The 26,502-nt window shown below is 36.7% G+C and overlaps 2 protein-coding genes across 7 annotated transcripts in view; one reads left to right on the forward strand and one right to left on the reverse strand.

Moving 5' to 3' along the window:
- Positions 1 to 2,260, reverse strand: part of LOC132555872 (SAM and SH3 domain-containing protein 1-like) — a 63,623-nt gene extending 61,363 nt beyond the window's left edge. For all 6 annotated transcript variants that reach the window (XM_060220232.1, XM_060220237.1, XM_060220235.1 and 3 more), the window contains exon 1: positions 1,777 to 2,260. In XM_060220232.1, the coding sequence (XP_060076215.1) occupies positions 1,777 to 2,211 (435 nt within the window). In that variant the 5' untranslated portion in view covers positions 2,212 to 2,260. The remainder of the gene's footprint in view (positions 1 to 1,776) is intronic.
- A 4,386-nt stretch (positions 2,261 to 6,646) lies between these two features.
- Positions 6,647 to 23,959, forward strand: LOC132555879 (WD repeat-containing protein 3-like). The gene is made up of 25 exons (XM_060220246.1): positions 6,647 to 6,817; positions 6,948 to 7,157; positions 8,041 to 8,159; positions 8,884 to 8,962; positions 9,103 to 9,201; positions 9,445 to 9,552; positions 9,733 to 9,834; positions 10,066 to 10,163; positions 10,730 to 10,865; positions 11,654 to 11,844; positions 12,256 to 12,349; positions 12,627 to 12,728; positions 13,694 to 13,779; positions 16,706 to 16,774; positions 17,041 to 17,113; positions 17,855 to 18,012; positions 18,342 to 18,453; positions 19,098 to 19,232; positions 19,731 to 19,781; positions 20,624 to 20,689; positions 21,197 to 21,289; positions 22,315 to 22,409; positions 22,871 to 22,999; positions 23,355 to 23,448; positions 23,600 to 23,959. The coding sequence occupies exons 1-25, from the start codon at positions 6,647 to 6,649 to the stop codon at positions 23,744 to 23,746; spliced, it is 2,817 nt and encodes a 938-aa protein (XP_060076229.1). The 3' UTR covers positions 23,747 to 23,959.
- Positions 23,960 to 26,502: the final 2,543 nt, after the last annotated feature.

The following is a 26,502-nucleotide window of genomic DNA, read 5'->3' on the forward strand; positions in this document are numbered from 1 at the left end:
TAAAAGTGCTGGCTACCACACCTAACTGATAGTATGCTCTACCTGTGACAAGTATGGTGTGTGGATACCTGTAGTGTACACCTGTAGCTGTCTACAATAGCCAGCTGTCAGGAAGAGGACAAAGTGTTTAAAGGTATCACTTACTGCCTCTTCCACACTCCAACAGACATAGTCACTTATCATCAGAAACCACCCACCTTACCTATTCAATTGTTCATTTCTTATCAAATATTTAGACATAATAGTGATTAACTTGTTCCTAAAACGTTTTATGCAGTTTTATTGTATAAAACATTGAAAAGATAAAAATATTTAACTTTCAATAAACTAAAGCAGATGTATACGACAGACTAATATTAACTCAATAGAGCGCGAAGAACCACTCATATTTAATTTCATTTAACTATTTTTCAAATTTCTTAACAAATTCAACACCTGGACATCATTTGAAAGAGAAAAAATATTTCAAAGAAATGAAAATTTTTGAGATGAATCAGAATGTTCAACACATATTAGCACATACAATATTTGTCAGCTTTCTGATATTTATCAGTACAAGTGCTTAGTTATTGAAAATTCTGTTGTCTACAACAGTTTCAATTTCTAGAATATACTGTACAACTAAAGCTGACAGCTACATATATCACAAATACAAAAGCATATATTTAAATTCATATGTGTATTACTGTTTGATAAAGAAAGATGAAAACACATGTTGCATAAGTATAATTAATTTCTTTCTGCATAAGAGATATCTCAATTGTCACAAAAATTTGATAAAAATATACAATTTCTGTGACAGTATAAGAAATTAATCTAGACAAGTTGTTATTACAAAATGCTCCATTGCCAAATCTTTTTCATCTGTTTATTTTTCATTTCTTTTGGAGAAAAAAAACTTGTTCAGCCAACTGTTCTTCAAAAATTTTGACATTTTACAGTAAGCTCAGGATCCTAATTTCATGTGTATATTATGCAATGATTGGTGTCTGTGTATTGTGGACTACACAAACAAAGCTCCTCTCCAGCGGAGATTTATGAACTTGACGCGAAAAAGTTGTATTTACTCCACCCTTCAACTAATATAAGCAGGACCCAGTACACATATATATACTTGGAGTTATTTTCTCCAAGACTTTTATTCTTAATGTAAGCAAATCACGGGAGGTCGTAGTTCTCAGTACAAACAACAGATGTGATATAACTCATGCAAATTCACTGTTTGAGTGTTGGACCTGCATGCTCCAACCACATTGACAACTAGACCAAAACACCAGCCTAACATCAGTAGTATTATCACAGACTAACTTGTTATATATTATTTTAACACCTGAACTGAAAATAATTCAATACATCTACTTCTTGTCACCACAATGTTTCTGTTAAATAATAGAGCTTCAACATTTACATTTGTAGGATTTTTTTCAGGCGAGTCCAAAAGTCCAATTCAAACATTTTGACGAGTCCTAATTCTAAGAGATATAGTGGGTTCTCAAAGTTTGAGCAGTCCCATAGGATAAGTATGAGTCCAAAACTCAAATATCTGAGTCCCAAAAAATGTCACTTACATTTTATACATAAGTCTTACAGAATATTATATAACAAAGTATGATAAATTATGGATTAAATAAGTTGAAGTGTCATAAAATCGATTATATTTAAGTTAAAGAACACTTGTGTTCCAAAAAATAACGGTAGCCAGTTACACTACTCATCACTAGTAAGGTAACGAGCGAATGTGCCTGTCGGGTCAGATTAGTCAATATTAGCAATTACCGGTTTGATGTAGGGAGGGCATGCGAGGTCAATGCCATCCTTGACCAATTTGTCTCCAATACACTTCCTCAGCTGTTCCAGTGTTTTGTAGGGGATGTCATCGCCTGCCTTTGGGAGACCTCTGCGGGAGGACGCACTTCTCGTCCCCAATTTAACACTTTTACTTTGTTCCGTGCCATTCTTCACACACTTTCGAGGTACATCTGTGTTTTCTAATGTAAAGTAAACTGACGTGCCACCCTCCTCCCGGAGTCTAGTGACAGCCTGAAGTAAAATTTCTCTGTGAACCCCGTTGTGAACCCCAATAGCATCAAGATCGGCTTCACCAATCTGTTTACACACTTCTAACTCATCGTAACCATTATCTAAAAACGCCTGTGTGTATAATTCCAACCTAACGGATTTTAACCAGTCCACTATGATATTATCCGACATCGTCAAGCATCATGGTGGCCCTGTCCGTGTCCATGAACTCGTAATTCACAGTATGTCCTTACACTTCGGATCCTATCCGACAAGTGGAAGTAAGTCCACAACGTGATGCATTGAACACATTAGCTTGCGCACGCACCAGGAATCGCAGTAGTTACTGATACGGAGTGCGGTGAATGAAAGCGTCCGGATTTACTTAAATCGACTTTCTTGTTTTAAAACGCCACTGTAGAATAAGATTCTACCCCTCTTTTGTGCTTGTGTGTGTTTTGTGTTTAGGGATTTTTTGCCAAACTTGGTTTTCTATACTGCGTTTTATATAAAAGAAAAGCAGAATTCTTTTTATATTGAACATTTACATTCGATGTCGCCAGAGAGAAGATGACACCCTGAACATGGATAGATTGATTAGGGAATATTTTGACAGAAGGCCGATGATAACTGGGTAATCTATCACCCACGGCGAATATCTCATACGTATAATGAAAGATATCTTGCCCTTCAGACAATTTCTCGGACAAAGACGTAACTGTTTACTCAATATTTTCATGTCTAATTCTTTGACAATAGGACTGAAATTATCGTATCTAGATATGTCATTTATAATGTATACATGTTTATATAAAGATAGAAGCGGTTCATACAACCTCAACAAGACACAAGCATAGATCTGAAGCAGCAGGTTGATTTGGGACAACAAAGATAATAGCCTTGTAGAGCTAATGTTGCGACAAAAACAAATATTTACAACAAAGGCAGTTGTAAAAGTAAAATACATGCATACAGCCAATACAAGTAGGAAAAATACATTTGATGGCATCATGGGGAAAATAGCATAATGTTCCTAACACAGCAGCTATGATTATCATAGACACTGGCAAGTATTAGATCTACAAATTATGATCAATGAAAATATTACAGAGCAAACATTCTAGTACATACCTTACTAATAAAACAGTAACAATGTAATTATATTTACTGTTATAACTAGGTACGCAATAAAACAAGCTAATGAACAAAATGTAAACGAAAAAATGGTACTGAACGTATAGAGGCAAAACAAAAACACACTAGCGGTTTGTAAGATTTAATTGGCTCAAGAAGCGATACAGGTATCTAAGACCAGATCTACGCACAACATTTGTATGTAATTTGCACCTGCAGATCTGGCTCTTGATACAGGTGTTCAACATTGCTGAACGTTTTGTCATTCCCTACCTTGCTGCACATGAGGGATTTCGTCCCATACTTAGCTATCTCTCACCTCGGCAAACGGACTGCATTATCTTTCCGGGAACTATATAAATGATTGACAACCTGTTCAAAATAAAACCTGGTGCCAAACAATGAACAAACTTGAAATCTTCACAGACCATCGCTTCGATTCAGGTAACATGTAAAATAACAAGTTTGCTTTTATATGTACTTATTAGAACTAATATTAGCGTCAATAACATTTCTCTGCTGGTTTGCAAAGTAAACAAAGGTAATTCAAACTCAAATTCGATTAAACGAGAGCAACATGTAATCAAGAGACAAAAACGTGCACATAGACCCCTTGAAAAGTATTTCAAGACTATGCCAAGTGTTCTGAAGGGTAAACATGGTGTATTTCTTGGTCAATCTTAACAATAGCAGAACCATTAGGCATATCAAATGTTTCTAAATGAGATCATTGTAACGATCACAAAACTTCCCGATGATAATCTGCATCAACTCGCATCTCCGAAAAACCTGTGTCGAAAATTGATCGGACACCTGTCGACATCTTGCACGAAAATCGTGATATTGGGAATAAATCACTGAATATCAACTGCGATATTAAAAACAGGTTGGGGAAATGGGGGAATGTTCCTATCCAGAAATGGGGAAATGTTTCTATCTAGAAATGGGGAAATGTTTCTACCTAGAACGGGCATGTTCCTATCCAGAAATGGGAAAATGTTTCTACCTAGAAATGGGGAATGTTTCTATTTAGAAATGGGAAATGTTTCTATCCAGAAATGGGGAATCTAGAAATGGGGGAATGCTTCTATCTAGAAATGGGGGGAATGTTTCTATCTAAAAATTGATGAATGTTTCTATCTAGAAATGGGTGAATGTTCGCAATACGGAAGTTGAAATCATCCCACTTATCATACAGTTAGGCTGTAGGTAAAGATAGAATTTAGCTGTAGGCATAGACAAGTCTGCTGTGTCCTCGTCTCCCAATGTTGGTGTTCATATACGACGGAAATGCTCGATAAATTTCCTGTCAATTTAATAACTTACTTTTTCTGTTGAGAGACGGAGGACTTGTTGAAATGTTTTCTTTTGTTTCTCTTTACTAGGCGAAGTCTCAGAACTTGCTAAAGTGTCTTTTTCTGCTTTAGGTGAAGACATCGAATTTACTAAAGTGCTTTTCCTGCTGAGACTCGCTGAAATGTCTTTATTCTGCTGGGAGAATTGGGGATGACTACAGATTTGTATGAAGTGTATGATCTTTTGATTGAAGAGAAGATATTGATTTTTGGTATATGTATTTTCAACGGAAGACAATTCTTCGTGTTGATTATCCTCATAGAATCTATCACAGGGTTAGATTTACACGTACCCAAAAGTTCGTAAATTTCTGATGCAAATGCTGGTCTGAAGAAACCATGGAACAATAAAGTGTAATTAAAAAAAACCGTCATTATACGTCCCTGACAGATAACATTAGTGTATCATAGCTCACCATTCAATAACTAATAAAATATTCTACTTGGTGATTTGGCTTAGTCGAATGTTTAATTGTCAAAATATACCTAGGGCGTCTCAATCCAACTTGTAGAGAAGAGGAAAAAAATCAACGTGTGTATGAATATGTGAAAAAAAATATATTTGCGGCAAGCAAATAAATGAAAACCTTTCGAATCAACACGAAACTCACTTTAAACTTTAAATAGTGTCACCAGAAAATTTCTTCTAATGATATAATGACATCTGTATGATACCCTATATGGGTTCAGAATCGCCCAAAAACTACTTGTTTTCCTTGAAAAATTTTTAACGACAAAGTACCGGTTTATATTTTTTATAGTAGTAGTAATAATAATAGAATAGCCTGACTAGATGTCTCTAGTTTGACGCTGTATAAATTTATTTCTGATTAATTGTGGTGCACTCATTAAACACTGATTTCATATTCAAGAAAATCGTCTGCTACGCCGTCTTCTAACAATCCGGAATTTGTTCAACGTACTCGGATTGATAATATTGATTTAGAATATCCCTAAAATTATCTGCGTCAATCAAAACAGAAGGAGTCGCCCGTTCAACACAAGCTTTTCACAGACATGATAATTATAGCACGTGTATGGAGAAACAGGTAAATATTTTTGAGGATTTAAACTGATTTTGACAGAGTCTGTAGAAAACTGGGCAAACACCAACGTTTCTTGTTTCGATAGTCTGCTTGGCTAAACTATGTTATAACAGCAGTTCACTTACAACAGTATTTAGTGTCAGTCGTGTTGTTGTAAAATTCTGATTTCAACTACATAATGATAGGAAACCGGTGTAATTATATCGGATTTAAACCATTAAATAAGGAGTACAGTATTTATAAGAAAAAGTTAAGATTAAAAACAGTATGTACACAACTGTGTGTCATATTGATCAGTTGGTAGTGGGCAATATATTCATTATCTGAGAGTTACATTGCATCACAGAAGACTGATATTTTGTTTTTTTAATTGATAACTAAGTTTAGAGTGCATTAGCTTGCTTTACCAGTCTCATCTAGTTGGAAATCTTTATCCAATTTTGTGCATCAGTTTGACAATTGGACCAGGGCTCTTTGTTTATCAAATAAGGCAAAACTTCCTTAATTTTTTGCCCAGCTTTCTGGTAAGTCCCTATAAAGTCTTTGATGACACATATTGATATATGAAGGCAAATTGTCCCAATTTTGCCTGAAATGTTCAAAATGTTGATGAATTGAAATATGTGATAAAGAAAGCAGTGAAAGAAGTATGACATCCAGTCTTGTTTTCAGAGATTATTCACTATTTTGATCCTCATTGCAGACATGATTGAAAATTCATTTCGTTACTTAAAACTGACCTATCAAAAGGTATCAACAGAATAGTTTTGTGTCCTGTAAAGTTACTTATGCTCTATATTGAACCCCCAACAAAAATCAAACTTCAAAATATATATATCTCATTTTTGTTCTTGCCTTGCTTTGATTTGATTCTATAACTCCTAGTGATCAAATATCAGGATTCCATTCCATCTGCACAGTATTGAGTATTTCAGTATTGACCTTTCAGTGCCAATGGCATTAAAATTTTCTTTAGCACAATTGAAGTGTCTACTTTCATTGATGGTCTTACGGTTGTCCTTTAAATCTGGGCTATAAGAATCATCCTAAATCAACTTTTTATAATGCTTTCAGATTTGAGGAATAGCTAAGATGGGTCTGACAAAACAGTACCTGCGCTATGTACAAGATGCAGTATTTGGTCTGGTCGCTAGTCAGAAATCCAATGTGGTGTTCATGGAGCTAAAGGGAATGAGGGGGCGCCACTGTGCTGTAGGAGTGTGTGAAGATGTCATCATTTGGGATGTGCGCACCGGGGAAAAGGTAGGCAGTCATAAAACAACTTATGTAAAACATGTCTTATTAATCCAACTTTGTATTTTATTTCTTTACATGATCTCAGTATGACAGTCAATTTTAAAGACACTAATCTTCACAATGTTTGTTACTGCAGTACATGACACTAAAGGGAGACAAGCATGAAGTGACAAAGATAGCCCGCTCTCCAGACCGACGCCACATGGCAGTTGGGTACAATGATGGCATGGTTCGTATATTTGACATCTCATCAGGAGAAGCAACCATTAACTTCAGTGGACACAAGTCTACAGTGACAGCCTTACAATATGATGTTAAAGGGCTTCATCTGGTATCAGGAGCAAAGGTTAGTGTGAAGATGTACTAACAATCAGTAACTGTTTTATTGCTGTATTTAAATTTTGTCTTTTTAAACATTTAAAAATATGTGTGTGTAGATCTGCTTCCCACATACGACAGCGTTAAAATTAACTGTTAAGATAGAATTTTGTACTTATGTACACTTTCCTAGGTACAAGCCAGCCAGTACTCTGGTGTTTCCTTTTATCTTGGAGACACTTCAGACTTTTATTTTGTTGCCATAGGAAAAAAATGAAAATAAGAAAACTTCACATTTCAATTTTTTTTGTGCATGTTAGAGGTAATTTTCTCTTGAGCTTGATAGGTGTAGCAGTAGACAGGTAAGCCAGGGGTTATGGATTTGATTTTCTATGAGGACACTGAGGGAACTATGGAATGAAATCACCTATGATAGAACTGGAAAAGACTGAGGAATAATTTCCTCCTGAAAGATAAAGATAGAATAACCAATCCACATACAATAAATGTCTTAACAAAAATGTACTTTTAAGTCTCAATCAAAAGTTTACTAGCATACTTTTACCAAATTTACCATAAGTAAAAACTTGATCATTGATGTTATTGATTGACTCTTTATGAAACATATCATGATTAAAATGCTTTCAGAGTAACAGAGGTCATCATTTATTTCAATGTTACCAATAGGAATTAACTCGTAGACTGCTGGCTGATTAGACTTAGGCCCAACCGATAAAGCTAAAGAGAAGTTCTCTCTACTGTAATGGTAGATTGCAGCTAGTATTTACCAGGGTTGTTTTACTGTCAGTAATAGATGTATTGTGTAGACTGTCCCACTTTACACTAAAGACCCCATCATATATTGCAATAGAACCAAAATATACATGTTTTGAAATGTCATCTACCAACAGGACACAGATGTTATTGTATGGGACATAGTCAGTGAGAGTGGTCTATATCGACTCAAGGGTCACAAGGGCATGATCACCCAGGCCAGGTTTCTGTCAAAAAACAATGTGCTGGTCACAAGGTAAGAAATGGATTGTTTAATGTGAGAGGATATTTTGTGATCTTAATCTGAACTGAATGTATCTGATATGTACCCATTATTGGGCTTACTAATGATACCTTATGTCACACACCATGGGGTGTAGATTATCTTTTATATTCCACTGTAAGAGGTTTTGAGATCAAACTGAAATGGAGATCTCCCTTAAAAAAGGACATTTGTATTATCTGCAAGTATGTGATATTATCTCATATACTGTGATATATATCCAAGATTAGGAGTCCGTGATATCACCAGAATGAGAGTCTGTGATGTCTTCAGAGTGGGAATCTGGGAAATACCAAAGAGTATGTGAGCATGTGATATTGCCAAGTATTAAGAACTGATATCCCTAGGATAGATGTGTTTGATATCCATTGGACATGAATCTGGTGTCCCAGAAGATGGGACTGATATGCCCTAAGATTAGGAACTACAATATCTTTTTGAGTGAGTTGTATACTTTAGGATGAAGGAATGAGGTATCCCTTAGGATGGAAACTGTGATACCTTAGAGCTGGGAACTGATATCTTAATGAAGGGAAGTATGTGATATCACCATGCATGAGGGATTATGTAGGTCCGCTGGGGTAGGGGACTATGATATCATCTGAAAATGGTAGTTTACAAAGTCTTTCTGTAGAAGGGGGCTGTGATCTCAATATGACTTGTGGTTTGTCTTAATGCTGAATCTTTATGTTTACAGTTCAAAAGACACATTTGTGAAGTTTTGGGATCTAGATACCCAGCATTGCTTTCATACGTTGGTTGGACACAGGACAGAGGTAGGTGAATCCTCACTAGTTACATTTTATAGGTATTATATTGTCATGTTTGTCTAGAATGTTGAGACATTTGTCCTGTGTACATTAAGGATTAATTAGATGTTATTGTAGTTTTATGATGTGATTGATGATGTTAACAGGTACATGACTTTGTCATCACACGTGATGGCCACAGGATTGTAACAGGATCAGGAGATAGTGAATTACGTGTTTGGGATATCAATTACATCACAGAACAGGTAAATATATTGTTTCAGTGTAGTTACAAATGTAATAATGTATGTGAATGTGGAAATAATACATCAAGGTTTTACTGTATGTAAATGTGGGAATAATATATCAAGGTTTTTACTGTATGTAAATGTAGGAATAATATATCAAGATTTTGCTGTATGTAAATGTGGTAATAATATATTTAAGTTAAACTATAATATTTTCAGTAGCATAAAATATATTGTTCAAATGGTTGACAAAATATTTAGGCTGGACAACAGGATGATGATGAACCACAGAACAAACGGAGAAGACTTCAAGTACCAGACAATGATGCGTCTGATGGTGAAGAGGAATCAGAAGACAGTGATGATTTGGTATGTATAAGTTGTCCATGTTAATAATGAATGTAATGGCTTTTCATGTTCAGGCATGTAAAAATGAAGGGCAGACAATTTCTAAGAACCTATTATGGTCATCAATATCTTTGTAAAATGTGGAAAGAAAGAGTTACTTCCCTTTTTATACATGTTCTAACTGGATGTCCTTTGTTTCAGACTATCCTCCGCTGTTCCAAAGTTGGCTCCATCATGAGACAAGGTCGTGATAGAGTGGTTTCCATGACAACAGATGAATCAGATCAAGTTCTCCTCTGTCATGTGAGAGATGAATTTTTAATATAACAAACAATCAGTAATTAAAACTTAAGTTATTGTCTTTAATAAGACTGGTCCCTTCACAGTGTAACAGAACATAGAACTACTTTATATTTATCTGTGTTCTCACCTGTAATCATACCATCAGTTGGCCCAGTGACATTGTAGGTGTATTATTTTAACTGTGCAGCGTTATAACTTGATTGTCAGTATTGTTATGTTTTATCTCCATAGGGTAATGATGCTTTAGTTGAGGTGTACAAACTTCCATCTGAACAAGAATTGAGTAAGCGCCAGAGTAAACGACAGAAGAAACTAAACAAAAAGTCAAAGTGAGTAGAGTATTGGGTGAGGGAAATTACTTTGTAGCATGTGTAGTCAAGGTCAGTGGAAGAATCGAAAACAATGTATTACTTAAAGTTAAGGCGGAAATTAAAGTCGGTGTACAGTTTGAAACAACTGTATTCCTACAGGTTTTGCACTGTATTGCTTCAAGGTTCACACTGAAGTCAAAGAAGTGAAGGCTTGAGAATAGTGTACTGTGTCTGGGTTTACATGCAAGTCAGTTGGAGTGCATTGCTTTGAGTTAACATTGATTTTCTAAGTTCCAGACCCTTTATCATGTCTGTTGAATATTAAACTTATTGTTTGTTTTTTGTAACATCATGATATATATATAAGTTTTCTTTAAAATAAAGGTTTTTTGTGAATGTATTTTTTCCTTGGTATATAGTTAATGTACATGTATATTTGTATGAAAATAGTTCTCATTTTTTTTACATTTGTGTATAAAATATTTGAAAAAACTGCTCATCCTAGCCAAGATTATATCCAACTTCATTGCAACTTGTCTTCAGCATAATCTTTAAATGACTAGTAATGTGGCTTTCTTTGACAGAGCTGATGGGGAGGAGGGAGAGGTCAAGACAGCAGAACTCACTCTGGAGGATGAAATACAGAAGGTTACCTGTATCAAGATGACCTCTAAGGTAGCTTCAGTTGACGTGGTGCTGGAGGAAAGTTCACAGGCCAAGGTGAGAACAGATATGTAGTGTTAAATGTCCTGGGTCAAAAGGCCTTATGGTGATTAGGTTATCCAGATCACTTGCTGGAAAGAGCACAGGTGATGTGTAGCTCAAGGTAACAGATGCTTTTGTCTTAAAGGCCACAGACGCAAGAGACTAGAGTTGTAAAAGTTCTAGGCTTTAAGGTGAGTGCAGGTGATGCATTTCTGAAGGGTCACACTTTGTGGTGAAACAAATGATTTGAAACTGCACCACATGCACAGCCCATCAAAGACATGGGCTGTGCATGTGGTGCAGTTTACAGGGTCATGGGTTATGGGGAGTACACTGGATGTAGTTTGCAGGGTCAAACATGCAGGTAAATACAGATCACATGGTTCTAAAGGATAAATATAAAACTTAATTCTATGATGCCAAATATAATTCTCAAACAGAGAATTAATGCTGTCAGTAACATTTCATGTTATTGAATTCATACTAGATTACATTTGGTAAAGATTATATTGGAATGAGTAATGAGTGTTCTTTTTAAAGATGGTGGTCATACTAAACAACTCACTCCATATATGGTCCTGTTACAATGAGATATAGAGTAAGATTAGAGTGTTCTATCACACATAATGGTCGTACTAAACAACTCACTCCATATATGGTCCTGTTACAATGAGATATAGAGTAAGATTAGAGTGTTCTATCACACATAATGGTCGTACTAAACAACTCACTCTATATATGGTCCTGTGACATACAGGTATTGGGTTTAGTGAGATTAATAAGATTTGACTATTTTATTACAGATGGTGGCGGTTTTAAACAACAACTCACTTCAGACGTGTTCGTGTAACATTGAAGTGAAGAAGTGTACTGCAGAGAATGTGAAGAATTTGACCATTCTTGGTCATCGCACAGATGTACGGACAGTGAGTTTTAGCTCAGACAACACAGCTATACTATCTGCCAGTGGTGAGACTGCCAAGATCTGGAACAGGTACTAAATACGTGTTGTGTATTAATGTATGAAAAAGTATTGTACAACTTTCTTACCCTTGAGACAGGTTAAGTTTTTGGACTTAAAAATCTTAGGGTTTTAGCTATGATTATTAAGTTGTGTTGCCTCATTGCTACAAAGGAACCGAAACAAAACTTACATGTTACTAATTCTGCAGGTCTCCATTCCCATTGTTTAGAAGGTTTATTGTGATCAGTTTCTCTGAAAGAATCACTTCAGCAACAAAATATGGTGTGTAGGTAGATCATGGGTGTATAAATCAAATCAATTAGATTACTATGATCTATTTTGGGGTGAACAAATATGAATTTTTAGTGGATTTTATAAAGCAGGGATGGCAAGACATAGCTCCACAGAAAACTTGTATGGATTATTGTGTTGTGATTGCAGATCGACATTGCAGTGTATTCGAACTATGCCCTGTAGTTACGCCCTGTGTTCCACCTTTGCTCCTGGCGACAGACACATTATCATAGGCACCAAGGTAATGGACCCTGTATAAAAACGCTCAGTCTGTACTCGTCGCTGATTGAGTGTCACATATTTCCCGTAAAGGATCCTTGATTCTGAAAGGTTAAAAGTCAACGTCAAGACTTCATTTACTTATTAATTCTATATATAGCTGACGTGGTGAAACAGGTATTGGCAGTTGTAATGAGTAGGTAAAGTCTATTTTCTACTATTTCATATCATTATGTACCAAATATTTATCAAGGTTGTCAGTAGATCAAATTATATTGTTTCTGTATTCTGTGTTATAGAATGGTAAACTACTGATATTTGACATTGCCAGTGGATCTCTACTGGAGAGTATAGACGCTCACAGTAAAGAGGTGTGGTCTTTATCTATGACCCCCGATAAGGTAAGTGATAGTACAAATATACACATTTTAATATATGCCTACTATGATTAATAGCTTTTTTAGATTATATATATACATATATAGCCCACTATTATCAGATGCTGGGCTTTCCCAATTACTTACTATCTCGCTATGATGAAAGAGCAACAGCAAGATTAATGTGTTAATTTCTGTTGGCTTGACTTCCTAAAGTTTTGGAAGTTGTGTTAAGATCAGTATCTTGCAAAGCATAAATTGATGTCAAGTAAGATCATATGAGGTTCCTTTTAAATGAGATAAAGGCAGGGAATACTTTGGTACATTTTACCCAATTTTTTTTTGTTTTTTGTTCAAATGATGGAATTTTGTGGGTTTCCAAAATTAGAATTTCTTGAATTGAATTCATTTTTTATTCTGTATGCTTCCCAAAAGGAGAGCACATATTTGCTGCTTTGTCTGTCTGTCTTTCTGATTGTCTGGAGTATAACACAAAAACTATTAGAAGTATCGACATAATAATTTATAATTAGATAGATCTCAGCAATCAGAATTGCATTGCACCATAACCCTCACTCTCATTTGCTCATTTGCATAATTTAGGAGTTATTGCCCTTTCTTATTTTTCATACCTAATTTTGTCCAGTGCATTACACTAAAACTATAAGAGGTATCTACATAAAACTTAATACATAAATAAGTCTCAACATAATCACTGTTTCTCAAGTATGGATTCAATAAATGCATGTCAATTCAGAGATTTATATAATATTCAAGATGACCATCAGAGCTATTTTGGATTTGAAATCTGAAATTTATGCCACTAGTTTTCAAGAGTAATTGGAGAGGTCTTTATGCTATAATCAAGTTACTACATGATTCATTTACAGTTGACCTGACTTAAAATGTAACATATGATAAAGTTGATTAAATATAAAAAAAATTAAAGAGTCAGTGAAGATCTTTTTATTTTGGGCTTATTTTGACAGCGAGGAATTGTGTCAGGCAGTGCTGATCAGCAAGTCAAGTTCTGGAATTTTGAGCTAGTCAGTGACACAGATAATTCTAGTACAAGGTGAGTAGGATAAAATTCAAAATCTCATAATGACACAATCTCAGACAAACCACATACTGATATTCAGTCACACACAATACACTGAAACATACATTATACAATATTTACATTTCCGGTGTGTATCCTCTAAATAGACCTACCAACGAAATTGACGTTTACACTTCGGTAAACCTTACGCGTATGAATACATTGGCCTTCAGTAACTTGACAGCAAGCACACTTGGCTTGATGCCAATAAACACCGGACGGCTATGAATGAAAATGATAACCTACAGACAACTTCTTATGTGTACGAAAAAACATTATACAAAATGAAAGAATTACTTACAAGTTGTTGTTTTTTGTTTGTAATTCAAATAAATGATGCTATATTGTGGAACTTTATTTGCTTATGTCTTGTGTATGACAATTGTTTCCGCCAAATTGGAGTCAGCTGTTCGGCTATTCCATCAGATGTCAGGTATTCTCGCCTAAGCGTGTAATGTCCAAACAATTGAAACCAGAATTTTTTAATGCGGTATTCTCAAAGAGGAAACCAAAAAAATGTAAATATAAGAAATAATTTTAATTTTTTGTTGTTTACTGGTGTGTAAACTGCATTTATTTTTTACAGATATTTTAACATGACGCGCTAATGCTGTCTGTAAAAAAAATGCAGTTTACACACCAGTAAACAACAAAAAATTAAAATTATTTCTTAATTATTCACATACCTTGTGTTTAATAACTATGCTATTTCAGGTTATAATGTAGGTTCTGACATTAAATTTGCTTTCTAGGTTCAAACAAAGTAAGATTTACTCACAACCCTCTATTATACAGTCTTTTAAATCAGATACCACTATGGCATTGAATTTTGAGGTTTTCAACCTTACCCACATCATGAATTATTAAATCCACTTAAGGGAAAGAGATTCTTGGAAAGTGAGACAATAAAATAAGAGGTTATTGGAAAATGGGAAAAACAGACTTAAAGTGATAAATTGTGGAACAACCAGATTACTGGTGACAGGATAGTGAGTCAACAATAGTATGGTTGGCTTTATAGTGAGATTACTGGATTAGTGGTGACAGGATAGTAAGTCAACAATAGTAGGGTTAGTGTAATAGTGAGATTACTGGATTAGTGGTGACAGGATAGTGGGACAAACAGATTAGGGTTAGTGTGATAGTGAGATTACTGGATTAGTCGTGACAGGATAGTGATACAGCCAGATTAGGGTTTGTGTGATAGTGAGATTACTGGATTAGTCGTGACAGGATAGTGATACAGCCAGATTAGGGTTAGTGTGATAGTGAGATTACTGGATTAGTGGTGATAGGATTGTGAGACAAACAGATTAGGGTAAGCGTGATAGTGGGACTACTGGATTAGTCGTGACAGGATAGTGATACAGCCAGATTAGGGTTAGTGTGATAGTGGGACTACTGGATTAGTGGTGACAGGATAGTGAGTCAACCAAATTAGGGTTAGTGTGATAGTGGGATTATTGGATTCGTGGTGACAGGATAGTGAGACAACAATAGGAGGGTTAGCTTGATAGTGGGATTACTGGATTAGTGGTGACAGGATAGTGAGACAACCAAATTAGGGTTAGTGTAATAGTGGGATTACTGGATTAGTGGTGACAGGATAGTGAGTCAACCAAATTAGGGTTAGTGTGATAGTGGGATTACTGGATTAGTCGTGACAGGATAGTGATACAGCCAGATTAGGGTTAGTTTGATAGTGAGATTACTGGATTAGTGGTGACAGGATAGTGAGACAACCAGATTAGGGTTAGTTTGATAGTGAGATTACTGGATTAGTGGTGACAGGATAGTGGGACAACAATAGGAGGGTTAGCTTTATAGTGAGATTACTGGATTAGTGGTGACAGGTAGTGGGACAACCAGATTAGGGTTAGTGTGATAGTGAGATTACTGGATTAGTGGTGACAGGATAGTGGGACAACAATAGGAGGGTTAGCTTGATAGTTAGATTACTGGTTTAGTGGTGACAGGATAGTGAGACAACCAGATTAGGGTTAGTGTGATAGTGAGATTACTGGATTAGTGGTGATAGGATTGTGAGTCAACCAGATTAGAGTTAGCTTGATAGTGGGACTACTGGATTAGTGGTGACAGGATAGTGGGACAACCAGAGTAGGGTTAGTGTGATAGTGAGATTACTGGATTAGTGGTGACAGGATAGTGAGTCAACCAGATTAGAGTTAGCTTGATAGTGGGACTACTGGATTAGTGGTGACAGGATAGTGGGACAACAATAGTAGGGTTAGCTTGATAGTGGGATTAGTGGTGACAGGATAGTGAGACAACAATAGTAGGGTTAGTGTGATAGTGGGATTACTGGATTAGTGGTGACAGGGTAGTGAGACAACAATAGGAGGGTTAGCTTGATAGTGAGATTACTGGATTAGTGGTGACAGGATAGTGAGACAACAATAGGAGGGTTAGCTTGATAGTGAGATTACTGGATTAGTGGTGACAGGATAGTGAGACAACAATAGGAGGGTTAGCGTGATAGTGGGATTACTGGATTAGTGGTGACAGGATAGTGAGACAACAATAGGAGGGTTAGCTTGATAGTGGGATTACTGGATTAGTGGTGACAGGATAGTGAGACAACCAGATTAGGGATAGCGTGATAGTGGGACTACTGGATTAGTGGTGACAGGATAGTGGGACAACAATAGTAGGGTTAGCTTGATAGTGGGATTATTGGATTAGTGGTAACAGGATATTGGGACAGCCAGATTAGGGTTAGCTGAGTAGGATTACTGGATTAGTGGTGACTAGATAATGGGGCAGCCAGATTATTGTAGCTGGATGGTGGGACAACTGGGTTAATGATGTCTGGTTGATTAAGCTCTGTGTAATTACTGTACAGTCCCTTTAATAACCTTGACTGTGTTTTATGTTATAGTAAACGTTTGACTCTGGAACATTCACGCACATTACGTATGGATGAGGATATCCTGGCAGTTCAGTGCAGGTAACATCATCAGAATCAATACTCCTAGTGTGTTGGTCTCTCCTCATATAGGTAGGGTTAAAATAACTGTAAACAACTGGTATGTTCTGGTAAAAAATTTATCATGGATATCAAATAATAATTACACGGTTCACTGTGTTTATACTTCAAAGATCTATCTGAATAAATGATGTTATAATGGGATTTCAGTGAAAAACTGTTTTCAGATGACAAGGTTACCTAGCTGTAATTGACAATAAATATTTTTTTGTTTTAAACTTTTTCAGCCCTGACAACAGATTGATAGCAGTATCCTTGCTGGACAATACAGTTAAAGTCTTCTTTACTGACACACTTAAGGTCAGTATCCTTGTTGGTTAGCATAGTAAATATCATCTTTACTGATTCATGCAAGGTCATTATCCTTGTTGACCAATACTTTTAAAGTCAAGGAACAAGTTTGACCATTTTTAACATTTTTTGATTCAGCTTTTTGTGTATAGACACAAGTTGCCTGTCCTCTCTGTGATACAGCTCCCCACTACTGTCCCCACTAAGGTCTACACCTTATTAGATATTGGTTTTTATTGGCCAGGGTTAATGATCAAAGGTTGCCCTTGACTCTGCAATAGATTCAAACCAGAAGAAAAAGATAAGGGGCTGGGGGTATATTTATATGAGCCACTGCTCTCTTTCTTTGAATTTTTCCTTCTTACATTTTTTCTGTCTGTGTTTGACACAATCTGCCTATTATTGCTAAGATTTCTCCTTTTTGCCTTTTTTCTGTCCCTGATGTATTTTTTGCCTGTTACAGTTTTTCCTCTCCCTGTATGGACACAATCTGCCTGTTATTGCTTTCTCCTTTTTGCTTTTTTTCTGTCCCTAATGTATAATTTTTGCCTGTTACAGTTTTTCCTCTCCCTGTATGGACACAATCTGCCTGTTATTGCTTTCTCCTTTTTGCTTTTTTTCTGTCCCTAATGTATAATTTTTGCCTGTTACAGTTTTTCCTCTCCCTGTATGGACACAATCTGCCTGTTATTGCTTTCTCCTTTTTGCCTTTTTTTTGTCCCTAATGTATTTTTTTTTTGCCTGTTACAGTTTTTCCTCTCCCTGTATGGACACAAATTGCCTGTCCTCTGTATGGATATCTCCACAGACTCCACACTGCTGGTGACTGGCTCAGCTGACAGAAATACCAAGATCTGGGGCCTGGACTTTGGGGACTGTCACAAATCTATCTTTGCTCATGATGACAGGTGAGACCTAACATACCTTTGAGCACATGTGACTTCATTTAAACATCTCAAGTAAATGGCCGCACAATCAACAACAAGACTTCAATTTTCTGCTTTTATTTATAACTTAGACTTGCTCTTATCACAATTTGAAGGCAATGAATTTTGTGTTACCTTGTCAGATATTGAACAAAAGGAGCAATTTTTTTGTTAGAACTTGAATCCAGTGAACAATTACCGTGCTAGATTTTGAGCACAGTATTATACAGTACAGTCTATCTTTGAACAAAATATTTTGTTGTCCTCTCAAAATTTTAACAGAAGGATAATTGAGCTATCTACTGTTGCAGCATCATGTGTATAAAGTTTATACCACGGACACACCTGTTCTTTACTGGGGGTAAAGATGGCACCATTAAACAGTGGGATGCTGACAACTTTGAAAGTATTGTCACCTTAAAGGTTTGTACCAGGTCTGAATTGTAAAACTACTGTTATTTTTGGGAGGTCAAACAGAATTTCTACAACCACATTCCAACTGTTTTATTGACATTGAAGCACTTTTATTTTAATGATGTAGTGCAGGTGGGTAATACTTATCAAAATTCACAACGCCAAGTAGTAAAGCTATGGTCAGTTGACGAAGTGATGTTAAAATAAATCAACATTTATTTGTTACTAGAGACAAAAACGTTTATCTGTTACATGGGAAATAAACATCTATCTGTTACTAAGGACAATATCCATATATCTGTTAGTAGGGCCAGTAAACATATATCTGTTAGTAGGGCCAGTAGACATATATCTGTTACTAGGGCCAGTAAACATCTATCTGTTACTAGGACCAGTAAATATCTATCTGTTACTAGGGCAGTAAACATCTATCCGTTACTAAGGACAATGTCCATCTATCTGTTACTAGGGTTAATAAACATCCATCTGTTACTAGGGTAAATAAATAATTGTCATTTACTAGGGACTTTAAACATTTATCTGTTACTTGGGCCAATACTTATCACATTTACCTGTTGCTGGGGACAATAAATATTTATGTAACCATGGTAAATACTAGCCATTATCCTCTATTACATTTATTTTTTAAACAGGGACATCATGCAGAGATCTGGTGTATGACCACAAGCCCAAGCGGTAATTTTCTGGTGACGGGGTCCCATGATAAATCCCTTCGTCTGTGGGAGAAGACACGGGAGCCACTGGTACTGGAGGATGAAAGAGAAATGGTAGGTCCAGTGTGTAACTTGGCATCGCTGGTGACCTTGAACAATCATCAATGGTTTAAAACAAAACAAAATTTTTCTTGAAATCTGTGAGGATTTATTTGATAGTCGCCAGAAATGATTCAGGGCTTATTCAGATGAAGTGTTTTCATTTTATACTCCCGCCATTTCTTGAAGGAGCCATCAGCATAAAGTCATTTCCACTCATTTACACTTTAAGAAAACTCGTCTTAACAAGGCCAATTATACGAAAAAGTTTTACACCTTCTAGGTTGAAGGTGTGGGCATTTTTGTTGATCTGACACATTTAGTGTTGAATGGCTTGAAAATCAACGATGTGGGCTTAATTTACACAATCTGTCAACAGTGAGTGTTCAGTCATTCCGTTGCTTTGAAAAGATCTGTGATGAAAAAGTTTCTACAAAAAAGGTTATGAGGAAAAACCTTACAGCAGAATTTTATATAATACACTGCTATAGTGAAAACTTTCTCTGTTTAAAGGAGCGAGAAAAAGAGTATGAGGAGAGCGTGGGACAAACAGGGGAGCCTGTGGTAAGTATAACTCCTCACAAGGACTAGGGTAAGTGTTAGGAGGAGAGTGTGGGACGAACAGGGGAGTCTGTGGTAAGTATAACTCCTCACAAGGACTAGGGTAAGGGTTATGAGGAGAGCGTGGGTCAAACAGGGGAGCCTGTGGTAAGTATAACTTCACTCCTCACAAGGAATAGGGGTATGGGAAGGAGGAGAGCATGGGACAAACAGGGGAGCCTGTGATAAGTATAACTTCACTCCTCACAAGGACTAGGGTAAGGGTTATGAGTTATATTATAGTAAGAATAACATAAGATATCTCACATATGTGTCTTATTGACAACGAGGCATAACTTTTTGTTCTAAATGTCGCCCCTCAATGTAATGTGTTTAGTTCACACAGGAGTGTAACTGTTAATGGTAGATGTCGCCCCTCAGTGTAGTGTGTCTTGTTGACACTGGATTGTAACTGTTAATAGTAAATGTCACCCCTCAGTGTAGTGTGTCTTGTTGACACAGGAGTGTAACTGTTAATGGTAAATGTCGCCCCTCAGTGTAATTTGTCTTGTTGACACAGGAGTGTAACTGTTAATGGTAGATGTCACCCCTCAGTGTAGTGTGTCTAGTTCACACAGGAGTGTAACTGTTAATGGTAGATGTCACCCCTCAGTGTAGATTGTCTTGTTGACACAGGAGTGTAACTGTTAATGGTAGATGTCACCCCTCAGTGTAGTGTGTCTTGTTGACACTGGAGTGTAACTGTTAATGTAGACATCACCCCATAGTTTAATGTATGAAGTTGACACTATGACTGATATATATATATATATATGTGATAATTATATTTGTTTCCATGATGACAGGTTCCTGGGGAGACCAACACAGAAGTGGCAATGGCTGGACGTAAAACTGTGGAAACTGTCAAAGGGGTAAGTCACCCACTGTTACCCTTATCATTATAACCCTACAGCAAAATTAGAGGGAACTCTCGGGGGTGGTGGAGTGTTCTCATTAAACCCTTACAACATATTTAAGGGGAAAAGTCTAGGATGTATGTTTTCATTAGACATCTATAACAAATTTGGGGTTGGGGGAGGGTGGGAGTCAAGGAAGTTTGCTCTCATTTGACCTCTACTATGATGAAGAGGAAGTGTCTAAGAGGTGTCATCATAAGACCCCTACAAAAAAAAAGTAAGGCTACTTAGAAAAATGTGGGAATCTTGAATTGTGATAAGATTATCTGTCTGTATGCCAGTATGGTCTCACACTCGGGTTTATACAGGGTATAATAAGGCTGGTGTTACACCTGTTTGATCAGTGGTTATATATATATTTATTGTATATTTTTTCTGATCTAACACTGATAAAGGGGAGAATTAGGCTGGTCAAAAGTCTACAAATTCTGTTATAACTTTATGTATATTTATATAACATAGGCTGAGCGTTTGATGGAGGCCCTGGAGCTCTATAAAGAAGAAACTGAAAAATTACAACAACACCTGGCTGAGTGTAAACGAGCTGGAAAACAGGTGAGTTGATAGACATTCACGGATTATTTACTATACATTCCATGCGTCAAAGAAGTAGCTAATAGTGTTGCTCATTCAATCATTGGAGTCCGCTATTTAGACTGATAAGGCCATGTAGCTTATCATGTATGTTAGAGACAACTTTGAAACAACTATGCATTGAATAAAGAAATTAAGACTTTTTGTTCAGTTATATTGAAGAGACATTAAGATATATGTAACAGGAGATACAGGCCACTTTAGCGTTACCTGGATGAAACCCTTAAAGTTTCGCAATACCATGCTACACCAGATGTTTGAACTGATACATATAAAGCTCAAAAGTGTCATAATGCCTTGTCAAGCATAAAATAATTGAATAAAACCAAGGTACCATCCATTTCATTCATACGTAATAGCATAATGCAGAAATATATGAGTGCACAAACCTTGCCTTATGCTGGAATCCTTCTAAAAACTTATTCAGCAAGTTAGTTTTGAACAGTTATGACTGGACGCTTAATCTGCATGTGCCAAATATTACGCAGTCCAGCCTCGGTCCCAACCAGTACTTGGCATTTTTTCTTGCAGGTTCAACTGGTCCAACCATTTGAATTGTTAACACAAAGGCGACGAACTATCTCTGTGTAACAGTTATCACCTTTTCACCCTATGTTGACCTTTTTCTCACTTTCTTCATGACCTTGTTATGCCATGCCAATTCTTGGGGTGTTGGGAGGTTCAGGGATAGGGGTGGGGGCAGTGTTGGACATACAGTGCTTATATTTTCTATTCAATTAAGACTGGAATCGTTCTCATTGCTCACCTTGATTTCTAAGGGGAATATAAGGAATATTCATACAAAGGTCAACTATAAGGTTGTGTTTCCGGACTCCATGGTTAAGCCTAGGTCACATTTACTATGTATAGAAAATGATCTATATTAGGAAAAACCTCTGATAAGTTCATGTTTAAGGATTTCAAGTTGAAGGTCATTGTTATTGTTTGCAGACTGTGGGTTGATAATATTTTTTTATTCGTTGTAGTTACCTATGCCTCCCCTCCATCCAATGCTGATGGCTTTTTCTGTGGATACTCCACTCAAATACATGCTGGAGGTGCTCAAAAAGATCAGGTCAAGGTTAGTGAATAAACAAATATCATCTTAGTTTGTTAACATATAAACAGTAGAAAACTAGGAAACCATGGTTATGTCCTAAGGAAACCATGGTTATGTCCTAAGTCTCCTATCAAACAGGTACGACTATCTCAGCATGACTTTGAAAAGGAATTTGTGTGTTTTAGAGAATAGGATGAGAAAAGAAGATGGCTTTGTTGTGTGTTTTAGTGAGCTTGAGAAGAGCAAAAATGGATAATTTCTGCATTTTAATGAAATGGAAGAGAATATAGGATTGAAATTTTTGTGTGTTTTATTGAACTGGAGAAGAATGTAGGATTTATTTTTTCTGTGTATAATGAACTGGAGAATAAGATTTACTTTTTCTCTGTGGTTCAGTTAACTGGAGAAGAATGCAAAATTAACTTTTCTGTGTTTTAGTGAGCTGGAGGAGAATATAAGATGTTTTCTTTTCTGGTTTTTAGTGAACTGGAGGAAAGTCTTCTGGTGCTGCCCTTTAACTATGTGATAGACCTCATACAGGTTATGGACATGTTTCTAGAGAGAGGCTGGCATGTGGAGCTCACCTGTCGTGTCCTCTTCTTCCTACTAAGGTAGGTCAAATCCTCCTGAAGTTATCCTATAAAATCTTCGTAACTTTCAGATTCAAATGTTCTTTAAATCAAATAATTCAACCTTCATTTTTGTTCAGTGTAGTTTTGAATAGTTTGCTAGAGACTTACAACATCCTTTAAGTCACCCATTTAATTGTACTTTTGGAATTTCCTTCTGGTGGTTTGCTAGGACTATATGAAATACAGCCTTTCTTCCTTGTTACCTAATCCTGTGTCCTTTGGATTAGTCTGCCAGTATTCACAAATTTTGTAGTCCGATTTATGAGCTGTTTTTTGGGATTAACAAAAGATACTTTGTTTGTTACATCCTGACATTTAGTTGTTTTTTTGACAGAGTACACCATGGCCAGGTGACGTCCAGTCCTGTCCTTATGCCTATCATTGACAGACTACGAAGCAGCACTCAGACCAAGGTTAACCAAATCAGAGTAGGTCATCATAAGTTCACCTCGTCACAAAAACACAAATGATTGTCTAAGTATTTTTGTTTCCTTTAATGACAAAATAAAACAAAAATTGACATGATGAGATTACTGTAATGATGGCATTTTATAACATTTACTGGTATATATGTTACAGGATCGAATTGGATTCAACATGAGTGGACTTCAGTTCTTACAGCAACATGTGGACAAATCAGGGGAGGTCATGCTCTTCAAGGATGCCACACTTAAACACAAAAACCGAAAGAAGAAGCAGAAAGTAACACTAGCTATCAAAACCTGACAAAAAGCTGGATTTTTTTGTTGTATTTTGTGGCATTTTTTGTAATTTTGTCTTTATTGGTAAAAAGAAACATCAATGGAGAATATGTTGGTAAGATTAAGGAAATCTGGTTATTGTTCAGCTTCTTTTCTGGAAAACATACAGAATCTGCAAATTGTTTTGTTAACATGATGAGGTAGGATGAAGAGTAAATAAAACAAAAGGAAATTGGTATTCTTTGTGTAGTATATTGTCCCCATGACTTAATGCTTGAGTTATAGTGATTTAGATGAAGATAATTCTCTGATATGTCCATGGTGGAAATAGGGTGGATGTGGCTGAAAGACACCATTATATATATATATATATATATATTATATATATTAAAATTGTTCTTGTCAGTATGAAGAACAAGTAGAATTGGTGTTTTTTTTTTTTATAGAAAATCTACATTTTATTCAAGTTCGAATACTTGAATGCTATGTTTGATTCATAGTTAATACATGTATACAAAAGATGTGCTATTATATAATGATTTTAGTAGTGACAAAAGACAGCTAATGGTGGCACGGTAAACATCACAAAGGTACAGCAAACTAACCGCATATAGGAGGATAACTAAGAACAGTGTGACATTAGCAAGATTAGTTAAGGGCATATGCTACCTGAAGTAGATATATAACTTTTCATACCCAAGAGTTACAAATCTCGTTTTCTAAATTTATGGGTTCAACTGCATTGTGTTGACATTGATTTTCAAAGAAATTTCTAATTAAAGGATTGTTGGAACTTTAGATAATGCTTATCATCAAACTCTTAGGGATCTAACATTATAGTCCGGTTGCCAAACCAAAGATTTTTGGAGGACCTTACAATGCGGTCCGTAAAAAAAGTTTTTTCACCTTTTCTATTCCTCTGTAGTGTGCTGTTCAAGAATCTGTATGATGCCACTCTGTCATCCTTGGCCAGTCCGTACAATATGCAAAGGGAGTCCGCCATTACTGGAAATCTTGTTTTCGTCAATTTCTCAGTAACCATAAATGGTGTCAAAACTATTTTGGTGTCTACCCCCATGTTATGACAGGCAAAGAATCTGATTAAGCCATTTTAGTAAGGATCACATGATATCAAGAACCAAAAAAATGGACGTTCAACCCCGTGTTTTTAGGGGCACATTCAGATTAGATAATTCCATCAAAAAACAAACAACCGTTTTCAAGTGCGAATGAGGTCCTCCATCATTAATAATCTTAGCTGTAACGGTCATGTAAAGCAGAAACTTTTCTGATAGTTAAGCGCCTAAACTGATATGAAAGGGCAGGAACAGACGAACCGCACCATCATCGTTCGGATGAGACGTTAAACCGCACCCATGTGTACAGAGTTACTCAAGCTGACATGGTCTACAGAGCTGAAAAAACTGATATGAAGGTGAAGGAGCAGACGAACAGCAGTACCGTTGTTTGGATGAGACGTTGAATCGCGACCACGTGTACAGAATCACCCAAACTGACAGGATCATCCAAGCTACATAAACTGAAGGTGAAGAAACGGGTTGTTCAGGTGGTATGTGGAACGCGGACATCGTATAAAGAGATTTGTTGGAGAACTTGAGTTCGGACTTTTTCTTTGTTTCACATTAGCAATTGATCAGCAAATATTAATCGGAAGAAAAACATAAATATATCTTCAAGGTAGAGTTTAGAGATGAAAGGGTGTTGCTTCTTGGGTAACGAAGATGGAAGCAAGAAGGAACTTGGCGTAGCAAGCACTGATAGGATACAGATTAGCATTGAATCAAGTACATGTGATTTTCTCCATGATGATCTTTCCGCAGACAAACATTTAGAGATCCTTTGTCATAGAGACTGTATATCTACATATATACTGAAAGGATAAAGAAATGCAGGGTTATATTTATTCCGATATTTTAAAAACGTGTTCTCCAAATAAAGTGAAACTTTGTGGATTAAGTAATTAGGTCATATTACACCTTGTCATGTATCAAAAATTTAGTCACGGTACAGTGCGCAGCTCTGGTAAATGGAGGAAGGAAAAAACTGGGCGATTGGCCGATCGACCTAGGTCAGGATGTCCGCGCGTAACGTCACGACGTCAGGATCGCTATATCGTCGTCTCTCATGTGCGTAATCGGCGCCTTACTGCCGTTGAGAGTGCACTTAAAGTTCGTGGTAATCTTGGGCGTCCTATAAGTTCAATAACTGTAAGGAATTGATTACGAGAAGTTGGTGTAAGAGCACGTCGCCCCTACGTAGGTCCACACCTTACCCCTGCACGACGTCAGCGTCGTATGGCCTGGGTCGCTGCACATCCTCCACAACGGTTTCCACTGAGGCAGTGGAGACAAGTTTTCTTCACGGACGAGTCTCAATTCTGTCTTTATCAATTTGACGGCCGTCAACGTGTCTACCGACGTCATGGCGAACGTTTTACGGACGCTTGCGTTGTAGAGAGGGATAGGTTTGGGGGTGGTTCAGTAATGGTGTGGGGAGGAATCTCACACGGGTTAAAATCACAATTGGTTGTTATTGATGGCAGTTTAATAGCAGCTAAGTATAGAGATGAGATCCTCCGACCCCATGTTACCCCTTTCTTACAGCAGCATAATCTAACCCTCCAGCAGGATAATGCTAGGCCCCACGTAGCAAGGATTTGCCAAGTCTTTCTGACCAACAACAACATTCAACCACTAGATTGGCCGCCATATAGCCCTGATTTGTCCACGATCGAGCATCTTTGGGACCAGTTGGATAGAC

This window comes from Ylistrum balloti, unplaced genomic scaffold, assembly GCF_031769215.1.
Source record: "Ylistrum balloti isolate Yb309-2 unplaced genomic scaffold, AGI_CSIRO_Ybal_v1 Utg370522, whole genome shotgun sequence".
In the NCBI taxonomy this organism is placed as follows: domain Eukaryota; kingdom Metazoa; phylum Mollusca; class Bivalvia; order Pectinida; family Pectinidae; genus Ylistrum; species Ylistrum balloti.

Excerpts from the sequence above, each read along its gene's own strand:
- LOC132555879 (XM_060220246.1), top strand. The coding sequence starts at position 6,647 with ATGGGTCTGACAAAACAGTACCTGCGCTATGTACAAGATGCAGTATTT. Across the intron at positions 10,164-10,729 it reads AAACTAAACAAAAAGTCAAA|AGCTGATGGGGAGGAGGGAG; the intron begins GTGAGTAGAGTA and ends TTTCTTTGACAG. Across the intron at positions 19,782-20,623 it reads GACAAACAGGGGAGCCTGTG|GTTCCTGGGGAGACCAACAC; the intron begins GTAAGTATAACT and ends CCATGATGACAG.